Here is a 21,122-nt window from a genome sequence, read left to right on the forward strand (position 1 = left end):
TTCACTGCCTCTCGTGTTGGCTACCACCCCTATGGGCTCAGCACTGACAAGGGGACGAGAGGCTGCTTCTCATTCCGCAGGGGAGCCTGAAATGTGGGGGAAGCCTCTGCACTCTCCAGGCTACCTTCAGGAAAATAAGGGGGTAGAGGCTGTAGCTTTTCTCCTCTTGCAGTGTTTTCAGGGCCCGGAACACAGAAGGCACACATTGTCCCAGCATATTTACATTTTAAGATGCTCCTGGAGGGGACAATGTTTGCTCTAAAAGAGCATTTCTGATGGGGGCATTTCTGCCACCTTGAGGGAAAGGTTGGCCCAGACAGGCCACCTCTGCCTCGGTTGGCTTCACTTCCCATGCAGGGAGGGAGCAGGAGCACATTTTGGAGGTTACCACTCACCCCACAACCCAACATGAATGAGTCATTGGCTTATGACCTGCTCCCCCCGAGGCGTCCTCAAAGGCTCCCTGGGTCTTGGGAACACAGGGTCAGAGCTAGTCAGAGCCAGCACATCAAAGCACCACATATCCAGGAAGAAGAGCTTCTCTTCCTCATCATCAGCGACACCATCCTGGTTGTCATCCCTGAGCTGTGTTAAGTAGGCACTTCCCCTAAGAGAGTTAAAGGGGCACTCGTGAGATACTAAGAAGACTCCTTCCCCCAGCCCCAGGCTTCCTTGTACCTTTTGCCTCTTCATTCTGTCTGCTGCCTTCTGGGAAATGATGGGACTGGCAGGCTGTACTGGGCAGCAGGGATAGCAGGGCTGTTTGCTCTGCCCTCAGGAAGGCAGATAACCCCTAGAAACAGGAAGAGCCAAATGAGGTTGTGTGAGTCTGAGGCAGAAACATTAGTCGTGAGAGCAAGACTTGCATTTGCAAGAGCCAGGCTGTGTGTGTGTTTGTGTGTGTGCATGTGTGTGTGTGCATGTGCGTGTGTGTGTCTGTGTGTGTGTGTGTGTGTGTGTAAAACTGGATGGCCAAGAGCCGACCCCTGGAGGGCACGGAGACAGGGAAGAAAACAGAGTGAAACAAAAATATTTGTGTAGAAGGCATAAAAGTTATAATCACAGACTCCACTGTGTAAAGGCATAACTTGCTTTATTTATCTCTAGTGTATATGAACTTAGCCTCCCTTTCCATTCAGCCTGTGAAAGGAGATAGTGCTTGGGCCATTTGGTAGAAGAAGGGGATGGGAGATGATCAAAACCCCAAGTAAGGTTCATATCCAATATGGTGTCTAAGCAGCAAATGACTAATGGCTGAAGAAGGAGACTAGACAGAGGATTAGAGGCAGCCATGGGGCTGGTGCAGCTGTGGAGAGCTCTGAGCAAAGAAACAAGGTTGGCAGGTGAGGAGGCCTAGGATAGAGGCCAGAAGGCCAAGCCTGGGGCTGTGCAGCCAGTGGCCATGGTGGCACAGCAGGCACTGGCTGGGCATTGGCTGGGCATGCAGATGCCCAAGGCCAGCTGTGCCACGTAGAAGCCCTGAGGAAGTGAGGGTAATTAACCCCTGAACAACCCAGATCATCTTCAGGGGAACAGCCAGCAGCAGAGGAGGAGAAAATCTTGACTTTGGCTGAAGTTTCCCACAGGAGACTTTTTTTTAAAGCTGGAATTGGTCTGAGTGAGCTAGAATTTCCAACCCAAAGTTTTCTGCTGCTAGTGGAAATTCGAGGTCATGGGCTAAGTTAATATAAGCTAGAGGTAAATAAAGCAAGTTATACCTTTGCACAGTGGAGTCTGTGATTATAACTTTTATGCTGTCGATACAAATATTTTTATTTTTATTTCATCCTCTTGGGGAGGGTATTCCTGGTATTAATAAGTTCATTTTTTTAGATAAGGAAAGCAAGGTTCGGAGATGTTTTAAAAGCCATACAAGGCCACAATGGAGAGAAAATTGTTGAGAAAGATTTGAACTTGGGTTTGTCAAACTCCAAAACCACTGTCACCATTTGTCCAAGTGCAGCCGGTGGCCCATCTGCAGCAGAATCCAAGGAGACTTGTTTAACAGGAAGGGATTTGGTTCCATCTCCAGACCGAATTAGAATATCTGGGGGTAGACACCCCAAATCTGCATTTTTACCAACTGCCCAAGGAGTTCTGAGGTATCTTCAAATACCCACTGATCCCTGTTCCCCTGCCTCCCGGGAAGAATATATTCCAGTCTTCCGGGGGGAGTTGGGCCTTGGGTCTCCCCACTCTGCCATTGTCCACTGGGGCTGGAGGTGGCTGCCACAGAGGGAGGCCAGTCATTCTCTAGATTACTTCCTGGGGGCTGCCTTGGCCCTAGCCTAAAGCAGTGTGGTCTGCAGACCACAGGCATCACATCACCTGGGAGCTTAGTCCCAGCCCTACTAAATCCAAGTCTCTGGGGGGTGGGGCCTAGGAGATTTGAATGCCAAATTGGACAAGAACTGGCCTAGGGGCAGGAGGCCTTGGGCTCTGATGAGCTTCCCAGTAACAGCCGAAATAAACTCTTTTCTAGCACTTACAATGTGCCAGGCACGGTGCCAAGTGCATTAGGGGTTTCAACATGTCGCCTCCTCACAGCTCTCAGAGGCAGGACTATTACTGTCCTTATTTTCAGCCAAGGAGGTGACTCGGGCTCAGACAGGATGGTTGCTGAAAGGCACACAGGTCCTGAGTGGCAGGGTTTGGGCTGACCTGCAGGCTGGTAGCTCATCATCTGCCTTCAGAACCTGAACCCAACTCACGGCCAAGGCTCTGCAGGATCGGGGATGAGGAACTTGTTCTCACAGCCAGCTTGGCCAGATCTCTGTACAGCCATCAAGCTCACAAAAGTTGAGGCTGAAACTGCTGTCCAGATGGAGGTCTTCTTTTTTTTTTTTTTTTTTGAGACGGAGTTTTGTTCTTGTTGCCCATGGTGCGATCTTGGCTCACCACAACCTCTGCCTCCCGGGTTCAAGCGATTCTCCTGCCTCAGCCTCCCGAGTAGCTGGGATTACAGGCATGTGCCACCACGCCTGGCTAATTTTGTATTTTTAGTAGAGACAGGGTTTCTCCATGTTGGTCAGGCTGATTTCGAACTCCTGACCTCATGTGATCTGCCTTCCTTGGCCTCCCAAAGTGCTGGGATTATAGGCATGAGCCACGGCACCTGGCCCCAGATGGAGGTCTTCTTAAAAGGCCCAAGGTGCTGCCCAGTGGCCCTGTCTACCTCTCCTGCCTTGTGCCAGTACCTCTTGCCTCCCTGCTCATCAGCTCCAACCTCACTGGCTCCTCTCAGTTCCCTCAACACCAATGTTCCTGCCCAGCGGCTTTGTGTGTGCTGCTTTCCTGGAACATTCTTTTCTCCCTCTCTCCCCCTTCAATATCCTTCTTCACAAGTCCTAGGACCACCCACTGAAAGTACATCTTCTCCTATTATTCTCTTTTCCAGAACTTCATTTATTTCCTTCAGAGCAATGCAATGATAATCAATAACTAATCGACTTCTTAGTCCATTGCTGTCTGTCGCCCCCATCATGTGCGAGCTACATGAGGGCAGGGGCCGTGTGTGCGTTGCTCACTCTCTCTGCACCTATCAGCACTGGGCACACAGAAGATTCTCTATATTTGTTAAAGGACTGTTTCTTCTCAGCCTAGTAAAATTAGGACTAGGTTTCACTCTATGTGGCAGAAGTCCACCTTACTGTGGCTTAACCAGATAGGGGTTTTATTTCTGTCATATAGCAAGTAGTCATCTGAGGTGGGCAGTCCAGGGCTGGACAGTGACTCCTGGGTATACTGGGGACCCAGACCCTTCTGATCTCTTCTGCTTCACCATTCTGCTCTATTTTGACCTCTGCTTTCAAGATGGCTGCTCTACCTTCCTTGTGACGAAATTCCAGGCAGGAAGAGCAAGGGGCAAACAAGTGAGCCAGCCGAGGTGGCGGGTCCAGAGACTTCGCCTTACACTATATTTGTGGAAACTGTGTCATGCGGCCATGCCTAGCTGCAAGGTAAGCTGGGAAATAGCTCTATAGCTGGGCGTATTGCTGCCCCAAAGAAAATTGGAGTTCTGTGGGCAAGGAGGAAGGGAAGAACGGATATTTGGAAGGAGCCAGCAGAGTCTGCAGCAGCTTCTCTGAGGGGCAGGGAGGATCTGAAGAGGCCTCAGAACCCATTTCTTGCTCTAGTTTATCAAGGACCTAATCCTAAAGCCATATAATTATCCAGATGTTTTAGCCCAACCCGCTCATTTTTGCAGTTATGAAGACAGGGGCCTCACGAGGCCCCACGTGAATTTAACAGCTGGGAGAAGACTAAGGCCAGGGGGGTGCTCTAGTCCCAGCCCCACCGCGGCTTCCTTCCATCATAGATTGAGGGTCCACCCCTCTGGGTCTCCTCAGCAAGCCCAGAGAGATGATGGCGGGGGTTTAAGTTTATCAAATAAAAGCTCAAGACGTAGACATGCAAGTTGTAGAGCTGTTACAGAAGAACCTCCTTTTTATAAACCCTGAACGTTTTTTCCCCCATTTTCTGAAGTATATAATGCTAAACAGCAGCTCCATTTTTCAACATACTGCTTGCTGGTGTTTTTTTTTTTTTTTCTTTTTCCAACAAACTGCTCTTTTTAGGTATGTTTTTTCATCCTTTACACCAGCAAAATTTATGAGCATCTATTTAAAAGAAAAAAAGCATTGGAAAAACTGAAGAGAGAAAGAGCAATTCTACATATGGAAAGCTATAAAGAACCACAGCGAATGTGCTGCAGTTATTGCTTTCTTAAAAAAACAAACCAGGCAGGCAGTTTGGAATGTGAGGGGCCTGTGTGAGGCCAGGCTGGCCGGGAGGCCGTGGGGGCTGGGCCCTGGCAGGGATCCAGGGAGTGCAGTGAGGGGCCCTTCACGCCCCGATCCTCCTCCATGGCCCCTCTGACCACTCCAGCGAGAAACAGGGCCAGACAGAAAACGACTTTACTGAGAACATTTAATTTAATGTAAAAATGCCCCTTTAGGAAAACAAGAAGGCCCAGGCAGCCGGTCAGCACAGGCTGGGAGAGAATGCAGTGAACATGGGGCCTGTCGGAGCTTCCCAGACTGGTGGTGGGAACCACACCAGCACAGAGTCAACAGCAGGCAGGGGAAGGCCTGCGGGGCCCCAGGGCCAGAGGCTAGGACGGGCAAGCCAGATCGGATTTGGGAAACGTGTTATCATTTCCAAGGACTATCCCAAGTACGTGGGGTAGGAGAACCTTGAAGGCCAAACAGGCTGCCTGGATTTGTCCTTCCGGACGCCACCCGCTCCCCCCCCGCCGCCCATTATTTATTGCTGTCACTTTGTTGATGTTCCAGAGCCAGGCCTGGCTGCTGCGGCTCCCAGACCCGGTCCCAGGCATGTTGGGACACGGGCCGGCTGTGCTCTGTGGAATGTTCCCAGGCAGCAGGTCCACTTCCTGGGTTGCAGCCCTGGATTCTGCTGATACCCCTTCTGTAGCAGACTTCTCCTGCCCTGTCCTCCAGCATGGCCTACCCGTGTGGGACAGGCCTGCCCCACATCTCAAACTCGGGGGACAAAAAATGTCCTTTTGTGGAGGGGGCCCCTGAAGGAGAACTCTAGCCTGCTTGGTTGACTGAGGTTCTTCTTCCCTGAGCTTCTAGGATGTCCTCAGAGTGGGAATCCGTTCCCTCTGGTCGTCCCTTACCAGGCTCTTGCTCTGGGGCCTGCAGTTCACCTCTTGCTCTCTTCTAACCAGCTCTGCCAAGCTCTGCAGCTCTCCCTCCACCTTCCTGCCCTGTCAGCCCACCTCTCTCAATTCCCCAAAGCATGGCTAGACCATGGGGTAACAGTTCCCACAACTTTACTTGGGATATGGAAGGAACATACAATATAGAAAATAAAACATGGAAGCTGGACGCTGGATGTCTCTGGTGTTGGAGCTGGTGGTTCATGTCCCACCATGGGTCACCCCAATAGGCCTTCACTCTCCTTGACCCTCAGCCGGCTCCCACGCTGCTGGGGTGGCCCATACTCCCTTTGACAGTGCAGACGCCCTCCAGGTGCTCCTGAAGCCTCTCAGCCTCCCGCCATCTTTCCTGGTACCTGAGGTGCACTCCTGCCCAGTTCCTCTTAGTGGCAGATCTCCATTCTGAGACTGTGGCTCTGTTCTCAACATTCCCTAAAGACCCTGGACACTGGGGGGCTTCTCTCTTCAGGGGACCTTTCTATCAGAGAAAAATTGGGCCTCTACTTCTAGAGAAAAAATACCATTAGCCACTTTAAAGTTTTGACAGCCCTGTAGCTTCAAAGCAAACACACCAATAGGCTCTGCTGGACACTCAGTTATAAAAGCAAAACTTAAGGAGGCCACTGACTGGACCTCATCCTCTCAGCCTCCCACAATGCCCCCAAGCCCTTGTGACCTCCCACTACCACAGCCTCAGCAGGATGGAGCCCCTGTCAACCCACACTGCCGTGGACATGCATACCCATTGCAAGCCCCAGGCCCTCCCTGGCTCAATCCTTACCTCCCTGCAAACATGGCATCTTCTCTCCACCCTTCCCAGACCTGTCACCATGGCTTGATTTGTTTTGGGGTAAAAAATTTAAGTGTGTCAGGTGCAGTGGATCATGACTGTAATCCCAGCATCTTGCGAGGCTGAGGTGGGAGGATTGCTTGGGCCCAGGAGTTTGAGACCAGCCTGGGTCACATGGTGAGACCTCATCTCTACAAAAAAAAAAAAAAAAAGTTAAAAAATTAGCAGGGTGTGGTGGCATGCACCTGTAGTCTCAGCTACCTGGGAGCCTGAGGCAGGAGGATCCCTTGAACTTAAGAATTCCAGGCAGCAATGAGTTATGATCACCCCACTGCACTGCAGCCTGGGCAACAGAGTAAGACCCCATCTCAAAAAAAGAAAAAAAGAAAACCCAAATATCCTAGCATCATAAAGTGTCACCACTGGAAGGGACCACGGAGATTATTCTGACCAACTCCCCCATTTAATAGATGAGGAAACCAAGGCCCAGGGATGTGAAGTGACCTGCCCAAAGTCCTATAACAAGTTTGCGGCAAACCACTTAGAAAGTATTCCTGTTTTATTTTGCTCTCTTCTGAAATTAAAGAATGTTTTTTTATCACCTGTGCACTGTCCCCAGTCACATGTAACAGAAAACCAACTTGAATTGAGGAAAAGAAGAAATTAATTCATTGGCCCATCCGGAGAACTGGGGTTGGGCTGGGATGTCTAAGTCCACCTGAATCATGTGGCCTCAGAGTGGGCAAGGAGTGGTCTCTAGGGGAAAATGGAGGTCCTGTTATCAGATGGAAGAGGCTACCAGGCAGGGTAATGAGAGATATACACTGCAGTCCCTGACTCGGCTGCTGCAGTTTCTCAGACTTCCCTTCCATCTGCACAACTGTGTCACGTCCAACCCTGAACACACCTGCCAAAGGGAGGCAGCTGAAGTCTCATATAGCTATTGCATCTGGCCCTTCTGACAGCTCCCATCATGTTCTCTACAGGGATCTTTCTCCACTGTCCCCTATTGATCCCTAACGTGGACACTGGGGACCAGTTCTCCTTTTGCTTCTTTGACAATCCATTTTCTAAGTTTCATTTTGGGGGCTTCTGAGCATTGCCTTAGAGCCTCTGTCTACCATGTTTGGGGATATTCTGGAAGCAGGGCTGTCATGGATAGTTGTCCAGTTTGTGCACTGCTCAAAGTCATCCTGCTGAGAGAGAAAGGGATTATACCTGCCCAGACAAGGAGGGGTGCTGATATGGTCTGGCTGTGTCCCCACCCAAATCTCATCTTGAATTCCCGCATGTTATGGGATAGACCAAGTGGGAGGTAATTGAATTATGGAGGCAGGTCTTTCCTGTGCTGTTCTTGTGATAGTGAATAAGTCTCATGAGATCTGATGGTTTTTAAAAAGGGGAGTTTCCCTGCACAAGCTCTCTCTCTTTGCCTGCTGCCATCCATGTAAGATGTGACTTGCTCCTCCTTGCCTTCTGCTATGATTGTGAGGCTTCCGCAGCCACGTGGAACTGTAAGTCCAATTAAACCTCTTTCATCTGTAAATTGCCCAGTCTCAGGTATATCTTTATCAGCAGTGTGAACATGGACCAAAACAGATGCCTTTCTGCATTTTACATAAAGGCTCTGATAGGCTAGAATTGGTCCCCTTTTCTGAAAATACAAACACTTTAAAAGCTTAATAGGTGCATCAATTAGAATGCTTTTTTCAACAACAGAAACTCCAACTAACAAAAAAGAAATGTATATTCTTTCATATATATATGACCTCTCTCTCTCTATATATAGACCTAAACATATACATAAACATATATATATACATATATGTATAAATATACATATATAGTCTGAAGGTGAGGCAACAGACCTGACAGTATCCAGAAAAAGGTGCCCTCTTTTGGGGAGTGGGGCAACCTTTTCTAGAAGCTTCCTCATGGGCCTCCTCTCATGTCTCATTGGTAAAGCTGGGTCATGTGCCCACCTTTAAACCAGTGACTTGCAAAAGCCAATGAGATTTCTTCAATTGTCTTAGACCAGTCAGAATTTGTCCCTGAGCTGGCAATGGCAGTGTTTCTGGGGGCGGATGCTGACATACAATCTGGTTTATTTAGCAGGGAAGAAACAGGGAGGGATGCTGTGGGCCACAGTCAGCGTGGCTGCTGCAGGCCTCCCACTGTTTGCGTTCTGGCACTTGCCCGTGACTCATTCTTGAATCTAGATCCCAGCCTGGTGGCTTCTTTCTCATGGCGATAGGTCCTGGTGCTCTATTTACCCAGCCCTCGGCCCAGTGGCCTCCATGTTTGCCCTTGCCTTGCTTGGACCAATGTGAAACCATCACATGGAGTGGGAAGGCCCTCTCACCTAGGTTACATTCTAGCAAATTGGCCTTTACCAAGAGGTACATTTTTGGCTTCCTGAGGTGGCCGGGAGGGGCCCGAAGCATGAGGCTTAGCCCGCACCTGAGACCCAAATTCCTCTGCCATGATGCTGCCCACTTTCTGCTGGTGCTGGCCCTGATGAACTTGTAGCATCGAATTCATCCTTTCCAGCCTCGCAAAAAAATATATTACATGACTCTTGGGCATCGTAAATTGCTGGCTGGAGGTACAAGAGGCTCCCTTGGTGAGTCTGCACCCTCTCCCCCAGGCCGCCCCCTTTTTCAGAGGTGTTGTCTTTTCTGGAAGGAATTCACAGAAGGCCCAAGAACCAGCCAACATCCCCCAACATGTGTAGTGTGAGCAAAAGAGATTCAAAATTATAGGACAGCTTCATATTTAGGAATAGAAAAAGAAATATTGTTTTTATAATGCAAACTAAATAAAGACCCTAGAAAACCTTCCTTCCCCGTGGGGAGCAGGGTAGAGAAGCCCGAGGACTCTGTGGGGCACCAGGAGATGAGGAGTAGGGAAGACATGGCTCCTGGCCTGGGGTAATTTAATTTTTTTTTAATGTTTGAATTTCCTTTTTAACTTTTTAGAGAGATGGGATCTCACTCTGTTGCCCAGCCTGGGGCAATCATGGCTAACTGCAGCCTTGGACTCCCAGGCTCAAGAGATCCTCCCGTCCCAGCCTCCCAAGTAGCTGGGACTACAGGCGCCACCACGCCCAGCTAAGGAAGTTTACAGTCTCCATGGAGAGACAAAAATAACATTTTAGGAGCAACGAAGAAGAAATCAATGTAAGTTTGTGTTCAAGCACTAAATAGTGTGATGAACACCCTTCCCCACCTGGCAAAATCCTATCATAAGAGCTAAGTTAAGCTGGGCATGGTGGCTCAAGCCTATAATCCCAACCAACACTTTGGGAGGCCAAGGTGGGAGGGTTGCATGAGCCCAGGAGTTCAAGACCAGCCTGAGCAACATAGTGAGACTCCATCTCTACAATAAAAATTTTAAAATTAGCCAAGTGTGGTGGTGCATACCTATAGTCTCAGCTACTCGGGAGGCTGAGGTGGGAGGACCGCTTAAGCCCAGGAGGTTGAGCCTACAGTGAGCCATGATGGTGCCACTGCTCTCCAGCCTGGGTGACAGAGCAAGAACTTGTCTTAAAAAAGAAAAAAAAAAGGCCTAGGTCAAATGTCACCTTCTTGGTAAAGTCTTCCCTGGACTTTGTGCCATAGTGTGTGTCCTTTTAGCCCTCATGGTACTTTTCATACCACATCACATCCCTGTTTAGGTCTCTTGCAGGGAGGAGAACAGTCCCCAAAAGTCCTTTGCACGTCTAATCCCTTATTGGTGACAGCTTCTTGGAGGACCTGTTAGAGGATCAACAAGTTAGTTGGTTACTTCTGTCTTCCCACCTAGACCGTGAGCTCCCTGAGGTCAGAGAACATCTGTATTGGGTGTCGTGTCCATGTGGAGCACAGTACTTGGCCCAGAAGAATAAGTATTGATTGAATAAATCGACAAAGGGGTGAGCATTTAGAGAAGGAGCAGACAGGTGAGCCAGGAAGCAGCCAGAGGAAGCTCCAGGGAGCACTGGAGCCCTGCCAGAGGTGGGTGGGGCCAGCAAGGCTGTACAGGGGAGAGCAGGAGCCGCCGCGTAGGCTCCACATCTGTTAAAAGCGGGTTTAGGGCTTTCTCACCTTCCTAGAGTTAGGTTTGGGAGATAGTTGTGGATAAATATAAGGGGGTCACTCTGTCTTGGCGTGGGAGGGTTGGCCAGCTAGGGGGTAGGGTAGGAAGAAGTGGGAGTGAATAGAAACTAGAATGGGCACTATGGCTCTCACCAGTGCCCAAGGTCGGGGTCCTGACACAGAGCAGAGCCTCTAGATGGTGCTGGGAAAGCCCTGGGGGGCCCGTGAATGAGGATGGATTTGTGGGATTTGTGATGGATTTGTCTCTAGGGTGAGATCAGCATCCAGAACCCAGTGAATTCCCCTGTGTGGGTTCCAGTTTCTCCTGGACACTGTGAAGTCCTCACAGGGGTCTGGCCCTGGCTCCCCCCGCCACACTTGCTATTCAGACGACATCTGGTTACTGTTCCCATGAAGGGCAACCCCGACCTCGGGGCCCTGTAGTGGTGGGGGTGGAGGGAAATGCTGGCAGGGGTTGGGCTCCTGACCCTGCTGCTGCTGCCCGGGCTGGACTCCCACAGGACCCTAAGGCCAGCAGGAAGGGGCTGGGAAGTCCCACAGAGGGACTGCCCCGCACAGGGCCGGGGCAGCCTGGACAAAGCCGGTGTGGTGACAGGCCAAACGGACGCAAAAGGTTAGTCCACCCTGCTGGTCTCTCCAAGGCATCAGGGTCCGTGGGAGGAGGAGGTGTCCGGCACTCCGCAGGTATCTGTGCTTCACACAGGTCTAATGGGGGAGAGCCTGGGCCTGCCTGAAGCTGCCTTGGGGACAAGAGAGGGCAGAGGCCCCACTTGCTCAATCACAGGAATGAAAGGCTGGCACTCAGGAGCACGGAACAAGGAGACGCCTGGAATGAGGCCCCAGGAGGAGTGGCTGCTTGGAGTCCTGGCTCCTTCTCCGCTACCCAGTGGGCAAACAGAACCGCAGCTTTAGGGTGTGGGCAGGCAGAGTCCTGGCTGGGACTCCAGGAGGCCTCGAGCCCCCGCTGACCCTCAGGCCCCGCTGGCCCCAGATGGTCGGGGGTGGAGCTCTGGCTTATCTCTCCAGCTGCCCAGTTCCCTGCCACTTTATCATGGAGGGTGAGAGGGTGTCAGAGCTCAGAACTCCCACCCCAGCCTCCCCGTGGGACAGGACCCAGGTGCTGGGGGAGAACAGACCTCGGGAGCAGCCAGGAGGCCTCGGTCCTGGGAGGGTTTAAAAGCCAGGGGGCCGTCTCGACCTCAGTCTGACCTTCCCTCCCGGCGGCAGCATGCGGGGGTTGCTGGTGTTGAGTGTCCTGTTGGGGGCTGTCTTTGGCAAGGAGGACTTTGTGGGGTAGGGATGTGGAGAGGAGGGGGTGCCCTCTGAGGGTGATGGGGAGGACTCAGCCCCCAACCAGTAGAGGAGACAGACACATGGCAACACAGCCAGAGAGGATGGCCTGGCACCACCTGGGACAGCTGGCAGATGAGCAGCCAGGGTTGGGAAGAGGTTGTGTCTCCCAAGACAGTCTCCTGAGCCCTGGAGAAATCTGAGCTCTGAGGAGGAGTTTTCAGGAGAGGAGAAAGGAGGAGGCCTGGCTGGCTTGGAACAGAGAAATAGTCCAAACTGGGATTGAGATAGTAACAGCGTCTAGAAGTTTCTAAAGATGGGGAGAGAAGAGGTGAGGGAGCCCAGGCCTCTCCTTGCTGAGACCCTCGGTGCTGTCCCCTGCCCAGCCCAGAGGACGAGGCCCAGTCTGGGGATTCTGGGCTGCTGCCTCCCTCCTGCACCTGGGGAGTGCTCGTGGCCAGGGCAGGTGCGGCTTGGGCGCTCACTCCCCACTCCCACTCCCCAGGCATCAGGTGCTCCGAATCTCTGTAGCCGATGAGGCCCAGGTACAGAAGGTGAAGGAGCTGGAGGACCTGGAGCACCTGCAGGTCAGAAGAGGGGAGAAGGGCTCTCTGAGGCCCCAGGGTATCAGCTGGGGCCACCCCAGGTCCCCACCAGCCCCAGCGGCCGACTGTGCCTGGGCTGTCTCCACCCAACAAGGAGACATGGAATTGACTCTGTTAGGAAGCAACTTCAAGCCTCCAGCTCCAGAGTCTTGCTGCCCTTGAGCACCTGGGCAAGGGGCCGGGCCCCTTTCCGGTTCCTCCCTCTGCCTTGCTGTCTCAAAGGCCCCTCACTCTGCTCCTGGGCCATTTCCCTGACCACACTGGACTCTCCAGTCCCCAGGGTTTCCCCGTCTTTCTCTGGCCCTATTACCCCTGACCCATCCCCAATTATATGAGAACTTCTGGCACCAACAGCCCCTCCCAGGCAGGCCCTGTCCCTGCCTGCTGTCCTGGCTGGTGCCCCCAGCCCGCTGTGACCGTACCGGCTCTTGTCCTCCCCAGCTGGACTTCTGGCGGGGCCCTGCCCACCCTGGCTCCCCCATCGACGTCCGAGTGCCCTTCCCCAGCATCCAGGCGGTCAAGATCTTTCTGGAGTCCCACGGCATCAGCTATGAGACCATGATCGAGGACGTGCAGTCGCTGCTGGACGAGGAGCAGGAGCAGATGTTCGCCTTCCAGTCCCGGGCGCGCTCCACTGACACCTTTAACTACACCACCTACCACACCCTGGAGGAGGTGAGGGCGCCCCTAGCGGCCGCTCCCTGCAGCCACCAGCTCTTCATCATGGCTGGTAGAACGCGGTAGGGCCAAGGCCAGGGCCAGCCTGGGTGTGCACAGCACCTGCTCTGTTTCCATGTGGCCTGTGTGGTCGTAGCTCCATTGCATTGCAGGGCTCGCAGCAGGCTGGGACGGTGGGGCTGCTAAGGGAAGCATCTGGGTGCCCAGGAGGTATTAAGGCCAGTGGTCTCTTCTTTCGCCCCTCAGATCTATGACTTCCTGGACCTGCTGGTGGCGGAGAACCCGCACCTTGTCAGCAAGATCCAGATTGGCAACACCTATGAAGGGCGTCCCATTTACGTGCTGAAGGTAACATCCACATGTGGACATACACAGGGGAGAATGGACCCACACGCGGCATCCGTGATGGGCGTGGGCTCTCACGGGGAAATCATGGTCCCAGGGAACACGCTATTAAATGGACTCCCCATGCAGACATTTGGAAAGGCCTGAGTCTCCACCCTGGTCTTGGCGTGTGCACTCCTGCCCATACACAAAGACAGGTGATCCAGTGTTTCCAATCAAGTGTCCATTGTGGAAGGTATTGTAGAGTCTGGGTAGTCCAGATAAAGTATTTTCTTGAGACAGAGTCTCGCTCTGTCACCCAGGCTGGAGTGCAGTGGCATGATCTCGGCTTACTGCAACCTCCATCTCCTGGGTTCAAGCGATTCTCCTGCCTCAGCCTCCCGAGTAGCTGAGACTACAAGCACGCACCACCATGCCCGGATAATTTTTTTTTTTTTTTTTTTTTTTTTGAGACAGAGTCTTACTCTGTCACCCAGGCTGGAGTACAGTGGTGCAGTAGCGTCATCTCGGCTCACTGCAACCTCCACCTCCTGGGTTCAAGCGATTCCCCTGCCTCAGTCTCCCAAGTAGCTGGGATTACAGGCGCCTGCCACCACGCCCGGCTAATTTTTTGTATTTTTAGCAGAGATAGGGTTTCACCGTATTAGCCAAGATAGTCTCAATCTCCTGACCTTGTGATCTGCCTGCCTCGGACTCCCAAAGTGCTGGGATTGCAGGCATGAGCCACTGCGCCTGGCCAATAATTTTTATATTTTTAGTAGAGACAGGGTTTCGCCATGTTGCCTTGGCTGGTCTCAAACTCCTGGGCTCAAGTGATCTACCTGCCTCAGCCTCCCAAAGTGCTGGGATTACAGGCGTGAGCCACCACGCCCAACCCAGATAAAGTGTTTTGTTTGTGATGTCCCCCAGAGAACTGTCCGAGCAGCAGAACAGGGGAAGGGCCAGGGGCCTGGTCAAGTCATATTCACCCCAAGCTTGGGCTGAGGGCCCGAGGCCAAGCTCTGTGGGATCCCTGTCCAGCCCCCAGCCCCACACCCACCTGAGTGATGGCCCCACAAGCAGAGCCTCTACCTGAGATACACAGAGAGCAGGTGGTCTCTGGCCCAGGTCGGGGTCTCCTTCAGGGCAGCAAGATGAGGCCTCAGCTGTGAAATTGCCTCTGATCACTCCCCTGCCTCCTCTCCAGTTCAGCACGGGGGGCAGTAAGCGTCCAGCCATCTGGATTGACACGGGCATCCATTCCCGGGAGTGGGTCACCCAGGCCAGTGGGGTCTGGTTTGCAAAGAAGGTAAGGCCGGGGAGGTGAGGAGGGCTCTCACCTGGTGGGGCATTGGTGTCCAAGGCCCACAGAAGCCCGGGCCTCCCTTTGCCCATCCAGAAGCAGTGACCACACAGGACATAGGGAAAGGTGTCCATTGCTGTGGCTTGGCAGATGCCTGGCCCAGCCTGCGCTGCCCCTCTGCCCCTCTAACCCCCCAGATCACTCAAGACTACGGGCAGGATGCAGCTTTCACCGCCATTCTTGACACCTTGGACATCTTCCTGGAGATCGTCACCAACCCTGATGGCTTTGCCTTCACGCACAGCACGGTACCAGCCTTCTCCTGTCCTTGGGGGAAGCAGGATGGGCCTCTGGCTTCTAAGCCGCACAAGTAGTTCACCCCTAATCTCAAGCCCCAGAAGTCAAGGGAGGGGCAATCAGACCTGTGCTCCTAGCCGAGGGTGTCTCAACAGTGGCGTGATTGGCATTTGGGGTGAATGATTCTTTGTCATGGGGGCCGTCCTGTGCATCCAAGGTGTTTCTAGCATCCTAACCTTACACCCAGTCAGTGCCAGTAGGAGCCCCCCTCTCCAGTGGTGACAACCAAAATGTCTTCAGATATTGCAAAATGTCACAGGGGAGGGTCAAGATTGTCCCCAGTGGAGGCCCACTGCCCCAGACCTTACTTCCTCGTCCTACTTCTATTTTTACGGCAAATAAAACATCTGACCAATGACATGGGGCCACAGTGGTGGTGGAGGACACCTCGCAGCTTCTTCGCCATATAGAACCCTCTGGCCAAATGCCATCCTATGGCCTTCCCCACTCTCTTTCACCCGATGCCCCCTCTGCTGATCTTCCTCCCCAACAACCAGCTGGGAGTGGATCCCATCCCAAGCTGTGCCTGCAGCTCAGCTTCCGATCAGGGCACTTGTGTTGAGGGCTTCCACCTCCAGGGAACCCTCCCCCCAGTCCACTCTGCTCTCTGCAGCCTCTGAACCACCCCCCACCCAGCACTGTGACAAGCGTCACATGTGCCTCGGGGTGGCTGATCCCATTTCCTTCCTCAGAATCGCATGTGGCGCAAGACTCGGTCCCACACAGCAGGCTCCCTCTGTATTGGCGTGGACCCCAACAGGAACTGGGACGCCGGCTTTGGGTGTAAGGCCCAGAGTGTCTTGGGAGCAAGGATGGGATGGCCTGGAATGGCTCCTCACCACTGCTCTTGCTCCCCGCCTCTCTCCTGCCCCTGCAGCGAGGGGAGGGTTGGGGGTGGCAGCTCTGCCTCTGAGGGCTCTTGGGGATGGAGGCTGTGCTCTGAGAGTTGGTTGTTACTCGCCTGCAAAAGGCAAGTTGCTTGCAAATGGGCTAAGGTCTGAAATCCTACCTAGGGGGCTTCTAGCTTAACCTCAAGTCCTCCCTCCTTGGCCGTGTCTCTGTGAGAACTGGTCTCCACTGAGGAGCCCGTCTTCCCTCCCTGGGTGTGTCCATCAGCTCTGCCCAAACCAGGCTGGGAGGGCAGCTGTCCCAGGTTATAGAAGGCCTTTGGGCTTTCCTGAATCCAGGGGTGGGAGTGAACCCTTCCGTACCACCTCACCCCCAACTCCATGCAAAGAACTGGATTCCAGAAGCCACAGAAGCTGGAGGAGCCACACCGCCATGCCCTCTGTCCCCCCACAGTGTCCGGAGCCAGCAGTAACCCCTGCTCGGAGACTTACCACGGCAAGTTTGCCAATTCCGAAGTGGAGGTCAAGTCCATTGTAGACTTTGTGAAGGACCATGGGAACATCAAGGCCTTCATCTCCATCCACAGCTACTCCCAGCTCCTCATGTATCCCTATGGCTACAAAACAGAACCAGTTCCTGACCAGGATGAGCTGGTAGGCACTGACTTCGGCTTGCCCCCTCGTCCCCAAGGTGGCTTCGGACAGGCCCAGGCTTTCCCCCATCAGACCTGCTTAAGGCACAGACACCTCCAGAGTGCCTGACACCCTTCCTTCCCTGATGGCTTGGAAGACCAGCAGGGTGGACTAACCATTTTTTCTGGGAAACCGAGGCACAGGAGTGATGGAGTCACTTCTGTAATGTGACAGAGCAAGGGGCAGGGCTAGACTTCGATCTTAGGCACCACATGTGGAGGTGCATGTGCCTGAAGGGCAGGGAAGGCCAGCCGGACACCCTGAAGGGCCAGAAAACTGTGCTGACAGGCTCCCGGGCTGAGCTTCCAGGCTAAGCAGGCTCTGTGCTCCCTGCTGGAGGCCCACTTCTGCAGGGTGCTTCTCCTAGGCTCCCCTGCCAGCCCCCAGATTACCCTGGACATGCTGTTCCAGGAGCCTGGCCATGACAGGTGGCTTTGCTTGGTGTTTTGTCCAGGATCAGCTTTCCAAGGCTGCTGTGACAGCCCTGGCCTCTCTCTACGGGACCAAGTTCAACTATGGCAGCATCATCAAGGCAATTTGTAAGTGGCTGTAGGGTCTCTCTTGATGGGCCTGCGAGGAACATCTGCTGGCTCTTCCTGACCGAGGGAGTATCCCTCATGGAAGGAAGTAGCCAAGGGCACCCAGATCTGTCAACTGCTGGCAAGGGCTGTTCTGAGGGGTGGGCAGTCCCTTTTCCTGACATGAACTCTGCTTCCTTTGATACTTTCAGACAAATGTGAATTCCTCTGACAGCTCTTGTCCTCTTGTGTTGGGGCCAAGTCTAGTTTCTTGGTTGGATGGGGTGGAGAGTCCTGCTGGGATTTGCAGATCACCAGGAAATTCAACTTAAAAAAACACTTCTCGGGGGCAGGGCACCATGGCTCATGCTTATAATCCCAGCACTTTGGGAGGCTGAGGTGGGCGGATCACGAGGTCAGGAGGTAGAGACCATCCTGGCTAACATGGTGAAACCCTGTCTTTATTAAAAATACAAAAAATTAGCTGGGTGTGGTGGTGTGCGCCTGTAGTCCCAGCTACTCGGGAGGCTGAGGCACGAGAATTGCTTGAACCCGGGAGGCGGAGGTTGCAGTGAGCCAAGAGCACGCCACTGTACTCCAGCCTGGGCGACACAGCAAGACTCCATCTCAAAAAAACAAAAACAAAAACCACTTCTCCTCCAGTGCCCCTCAATTAGAAAATAGGCCTGATTTATTCCTCACTTACTTATTCATGCAGTGCCCCTGAGAGGAGCATTACTGAATCAAAATGGAATTAACTCAACAAATGCTTATTGAACACCTACTATACACCAGGCCCTGTTTCATGTACTTGGGATGTAGCCATGAATGAAATAAGCAAAGATCAGGGAACTTTCTAGCCAGGGAGACCAACAATGAACATAAATAAGTAAATGATACAGTATGTGAGGTGACGAATGCTGGGGAGGAAAACTAAAACTAGACCAGGTGAGGTGAATCGGGAACACTGGGGGTGGAGGTGGGGCAGGTGGGTTGAAGGGTGGGCCTCATTGACAGAGTGACATTTGGGCAACTATTGAAGGAAGTGGGTGGAGGAGGTGGCAGCCAGGAGGCTACCCAGCTAGGAAGAGCCTTCCAGGCAGAGGAACATTCTAGAGCAAAGGCTCTACAGTGTGGTCTGGCCGGGGATGTTGCTGGAACAACAAGACTGGTGTGGCTGCCTCCAAGTAAGTGAAGGTCAAAGCTGGGTAGAGGGCTGAGGGGGCAGGGCTGCGTACACACCTCACACGCTTCCTGCCTGAGTGCCTAGGCCTTGGTGGGCAAGCGGGTCACAATCTTATCCAAGGTTGACCTCACTTTTGGACTCCAGGCCTTCTTTGGAAACTGATTCAACTCTGAGTCAAGGTTTTGCTTCATTCAACATTGTCAAGTTAAATTGTGATATGCAGCCTACTGCTCTCTCCTGGGCCAATTCAAAAGTGGCTTCATTACCCACTGTTAATTACAGTTTCCCGGGCAAAGTTTCCTCCTAAAAGAAAGACTAGAGGCTTTTGCTTTGACTCTGGCTCTTTGCACTTTCCCCCTCACAGACCAGAGCCCCAGGGGAACAAATCCTGGCTACCCAAGCAGGGAACTCGGTATATTTAGGGGCTTCACCGAAGGGGCTGTTGGACAGAGGCTGTTTTCAGAGGGGCTTGTGCAATTGCAGAGACTTCCTTGCATCCCCCAGTGAATAGGGGAACCATTGCTGGTCTCCTCTTTGGACCTCTTGGCTTAGACCTTTTAGTGGGAGTTTCTTGGAAGTGAGGCTGCTTGGTCAACAGCAGACCTTAGTAGACACTGACTCCACTCAGCATTGCACAAGGCACAGAGCTTTGGACAGGGTTGGATCGTTAACCCAACCCGTGTAAATATTCCCAAAGTGATTGACCCTTTCTCTCCTATTTTACTCCTGCCCCAGATCAAGCCAGTGGAAGCACTATTGACTGGACCTACAGCCAGGGCATCAAGTACTCCTTCACCTTCGAGCTCCGGGACACTGGGCGCTATGGCTTCCTGCTGCCAGCCTCCCAGATCATCCCCACGGCCGAGGAGACATGGCTGGCGCTTCTGACCATCATGGAGCACACCCTGAATCACCCCTACTGAGCTGACCCTTTGACACCCTTCTCGTCCTCCTCTCTGGCCCCATCCAGGCAACCAAATAAAGTTTGAGTGTACCAGGAACAGAATCCTGGGGCTTGCATGTGGAGTGTCTGCCTCTTCAAGCTGGGGCAAAAGTGATTTAGTTCCTGCAGGCCTCACTGGAAATGTGTGGGTGGTTGGACTAGATGACCCCTACATTCCCCTGCATTCCAACATCCTGTGAAGTCATATCCAAGTGGCGTCTGTTTTAATTAGACCACCCTGAGTTCAGCTCACCAGTGGGATGATTTGTTCATACCTTAGTAGCAAGCAGCAGCCACAGCTGCTAACCAAATGCCCGGCACCCCACAGTGGCGTGGAATTCGGCGTGTACAAAGGTCTAGCTAGCTGTGTCCATTCATCTATAAAAGCAACAACCTGGAAGATGAAATATAATAATCCAGGTGGCCACTGCTGTCCAAAATAGATGTTGCAGCCAAGTAAAACAGATTACTAAAGAGCAAAATATCATCTTCCATTCCTGAATCAAATTGGAAGGAAACAACTGGGTTAAATAAAATCATTAACTGCAGATAAAGAACCAATCCAAAGGCCAATCCCAAGACATTTTTAATTTTTAATTTTTTTGGTAGAGACGGGGTTTTGCCATGTTGCCCAGGCTGGTCTTGAACTCCTGGGCTCAAGCAATCCTCCTGCTTTGGCCTCCCAAAGTCCTGGGATTACAGGTGTGAGCCATCACATTTGGCCAAGATATTTTATTAACTGTATAAATTAATTATATATTCTGAAGATTTTGCCTTTAGGGATAGAAGTCACCCACTTTTCATTTGCCACATCCTTCCCAGCGTCTTCGGTACACGGTTCTGCTCCCTCGTGTTTCCATCCACCCCACTCCTTCCCATTCTCTTGTTGAGACCACAGCTCCTAGGATTTAGCTTCCCTTCTTCAGCTTGGTGATCCTGATGCAAGTGATATTACAATTAGCAGCTAGCATGACTACATAAGATATCCCAACTTGTTTCAAAGCAAGAATCTCCCTTTTGGCCTGGCCACAGTTGCTCACGCCTGTAATCCCAGCACTTTGGGAGGTTGAGGTGGGCAGATCATGAGGTCAGGAGTTCAAGACCAGCCTGGCCAACATGGTGAAACCCCATCTCTACTAAAAATACAAAAAATTAGCCGGTCATGGGGGCGCATGCCTGTAATCCCAACTACTCAGGAGACTGAGGCAGGAGAATCCCTTGAATCCAGGAGGTGGAGGTTGCGGTGAGCTGAGATTGCACCACTGTAGTGTAGCCTGGGTGACAGAGGGAGACTCCATCTCAAAAAAAAATTAAAATATATTTAAAAATAATAAATGCTTGTGAAATGGAGACATGAAATTTGTTGTCCATCTCAAAAAAAAAAAAAAAAGAAAGAAAAAAGAATCTCCCTTTGTTTCTTCCATATCGCTTCAGGTGTGAATGTGGAGCAGGGGGTTTTCCCACAGACTCTGCTGGGGAAGTGAGTGGACTGGGGCTGGAGTGAGGATGGCAGCTTCTCCCTCTAGCAGCCAGGCCAGGTTTCAAGAAGCATCCAGCTCTGTTGACTTGAGTCTTTTCCATATAAAATGGCCTGAAGGTCAAAAATGCCTTTTTTTTTTTTTTTTTTAAAAAAGGAACACTGATGGAATTTTCATCTTGGACTTTTATTTTATTATTGTTTTTGCTATCAACATTCTAAAAATAAAAATAAAAAGAATAAGGGCTGGGCACAGTGGCTCACACCTGTAATCCCAGCATTTTGGGAGGCTGAAGCAGGAGGATTCCTTGACCCCAGGAGTTCGAG

At 52.1% G+C, this 21,122-nt stretch overlaps 1 protein-coding gene across 1 annotated transcript; it reads left to right on the top strand.

The window, feature by feature from the left end:
• The first annotated feature begins 11,678 nt into the window (after nt 1–11,678).
• On the top strand, nt 11,679–19,395 carry CPA1 (carboxypeptidase A1). The gene is made up of 10 exons (XM_004046217.5): nt 11,679–11,866; nt 12,369–12,450; nt 12,910–13,143; nt 13,393–13,494; nt 14,678–14,779; nt 14,971–15,081; nt 15,823–15,913; nt 16,433–16,632; nt 17,126–17,210; nt 19,111–19,395. Exons 1-10 carry the CDS (start codon nt 11,802–11,804, stop codon nt 19,296–19,298), a joined length of 1,260 nt encoding a protein of 419 aa, XP_004046265.2. The 5' UTR covers nt 11,679–11,801; the 3' UTR covers nt 19,299–19,395.
• The last annotated feature ends 1,727 nt before the right edge of the window (nt 19,396–21,122 follow it).

This window comes from Gorilla gorilla, chromosome 6 (assembly GCF_029281585.2).
Source record: "Gorilla gorilla gorilla isolate KB3781 chromosome 6, NHGRI_mGorGor1-v2.1_pri, whole genome shotgun sequence".
NCBI lineage: Eukaryota > Metazoa > Chordata > Mammalia > Primates > Hominidae > Gorilla > Gorilla gorilla.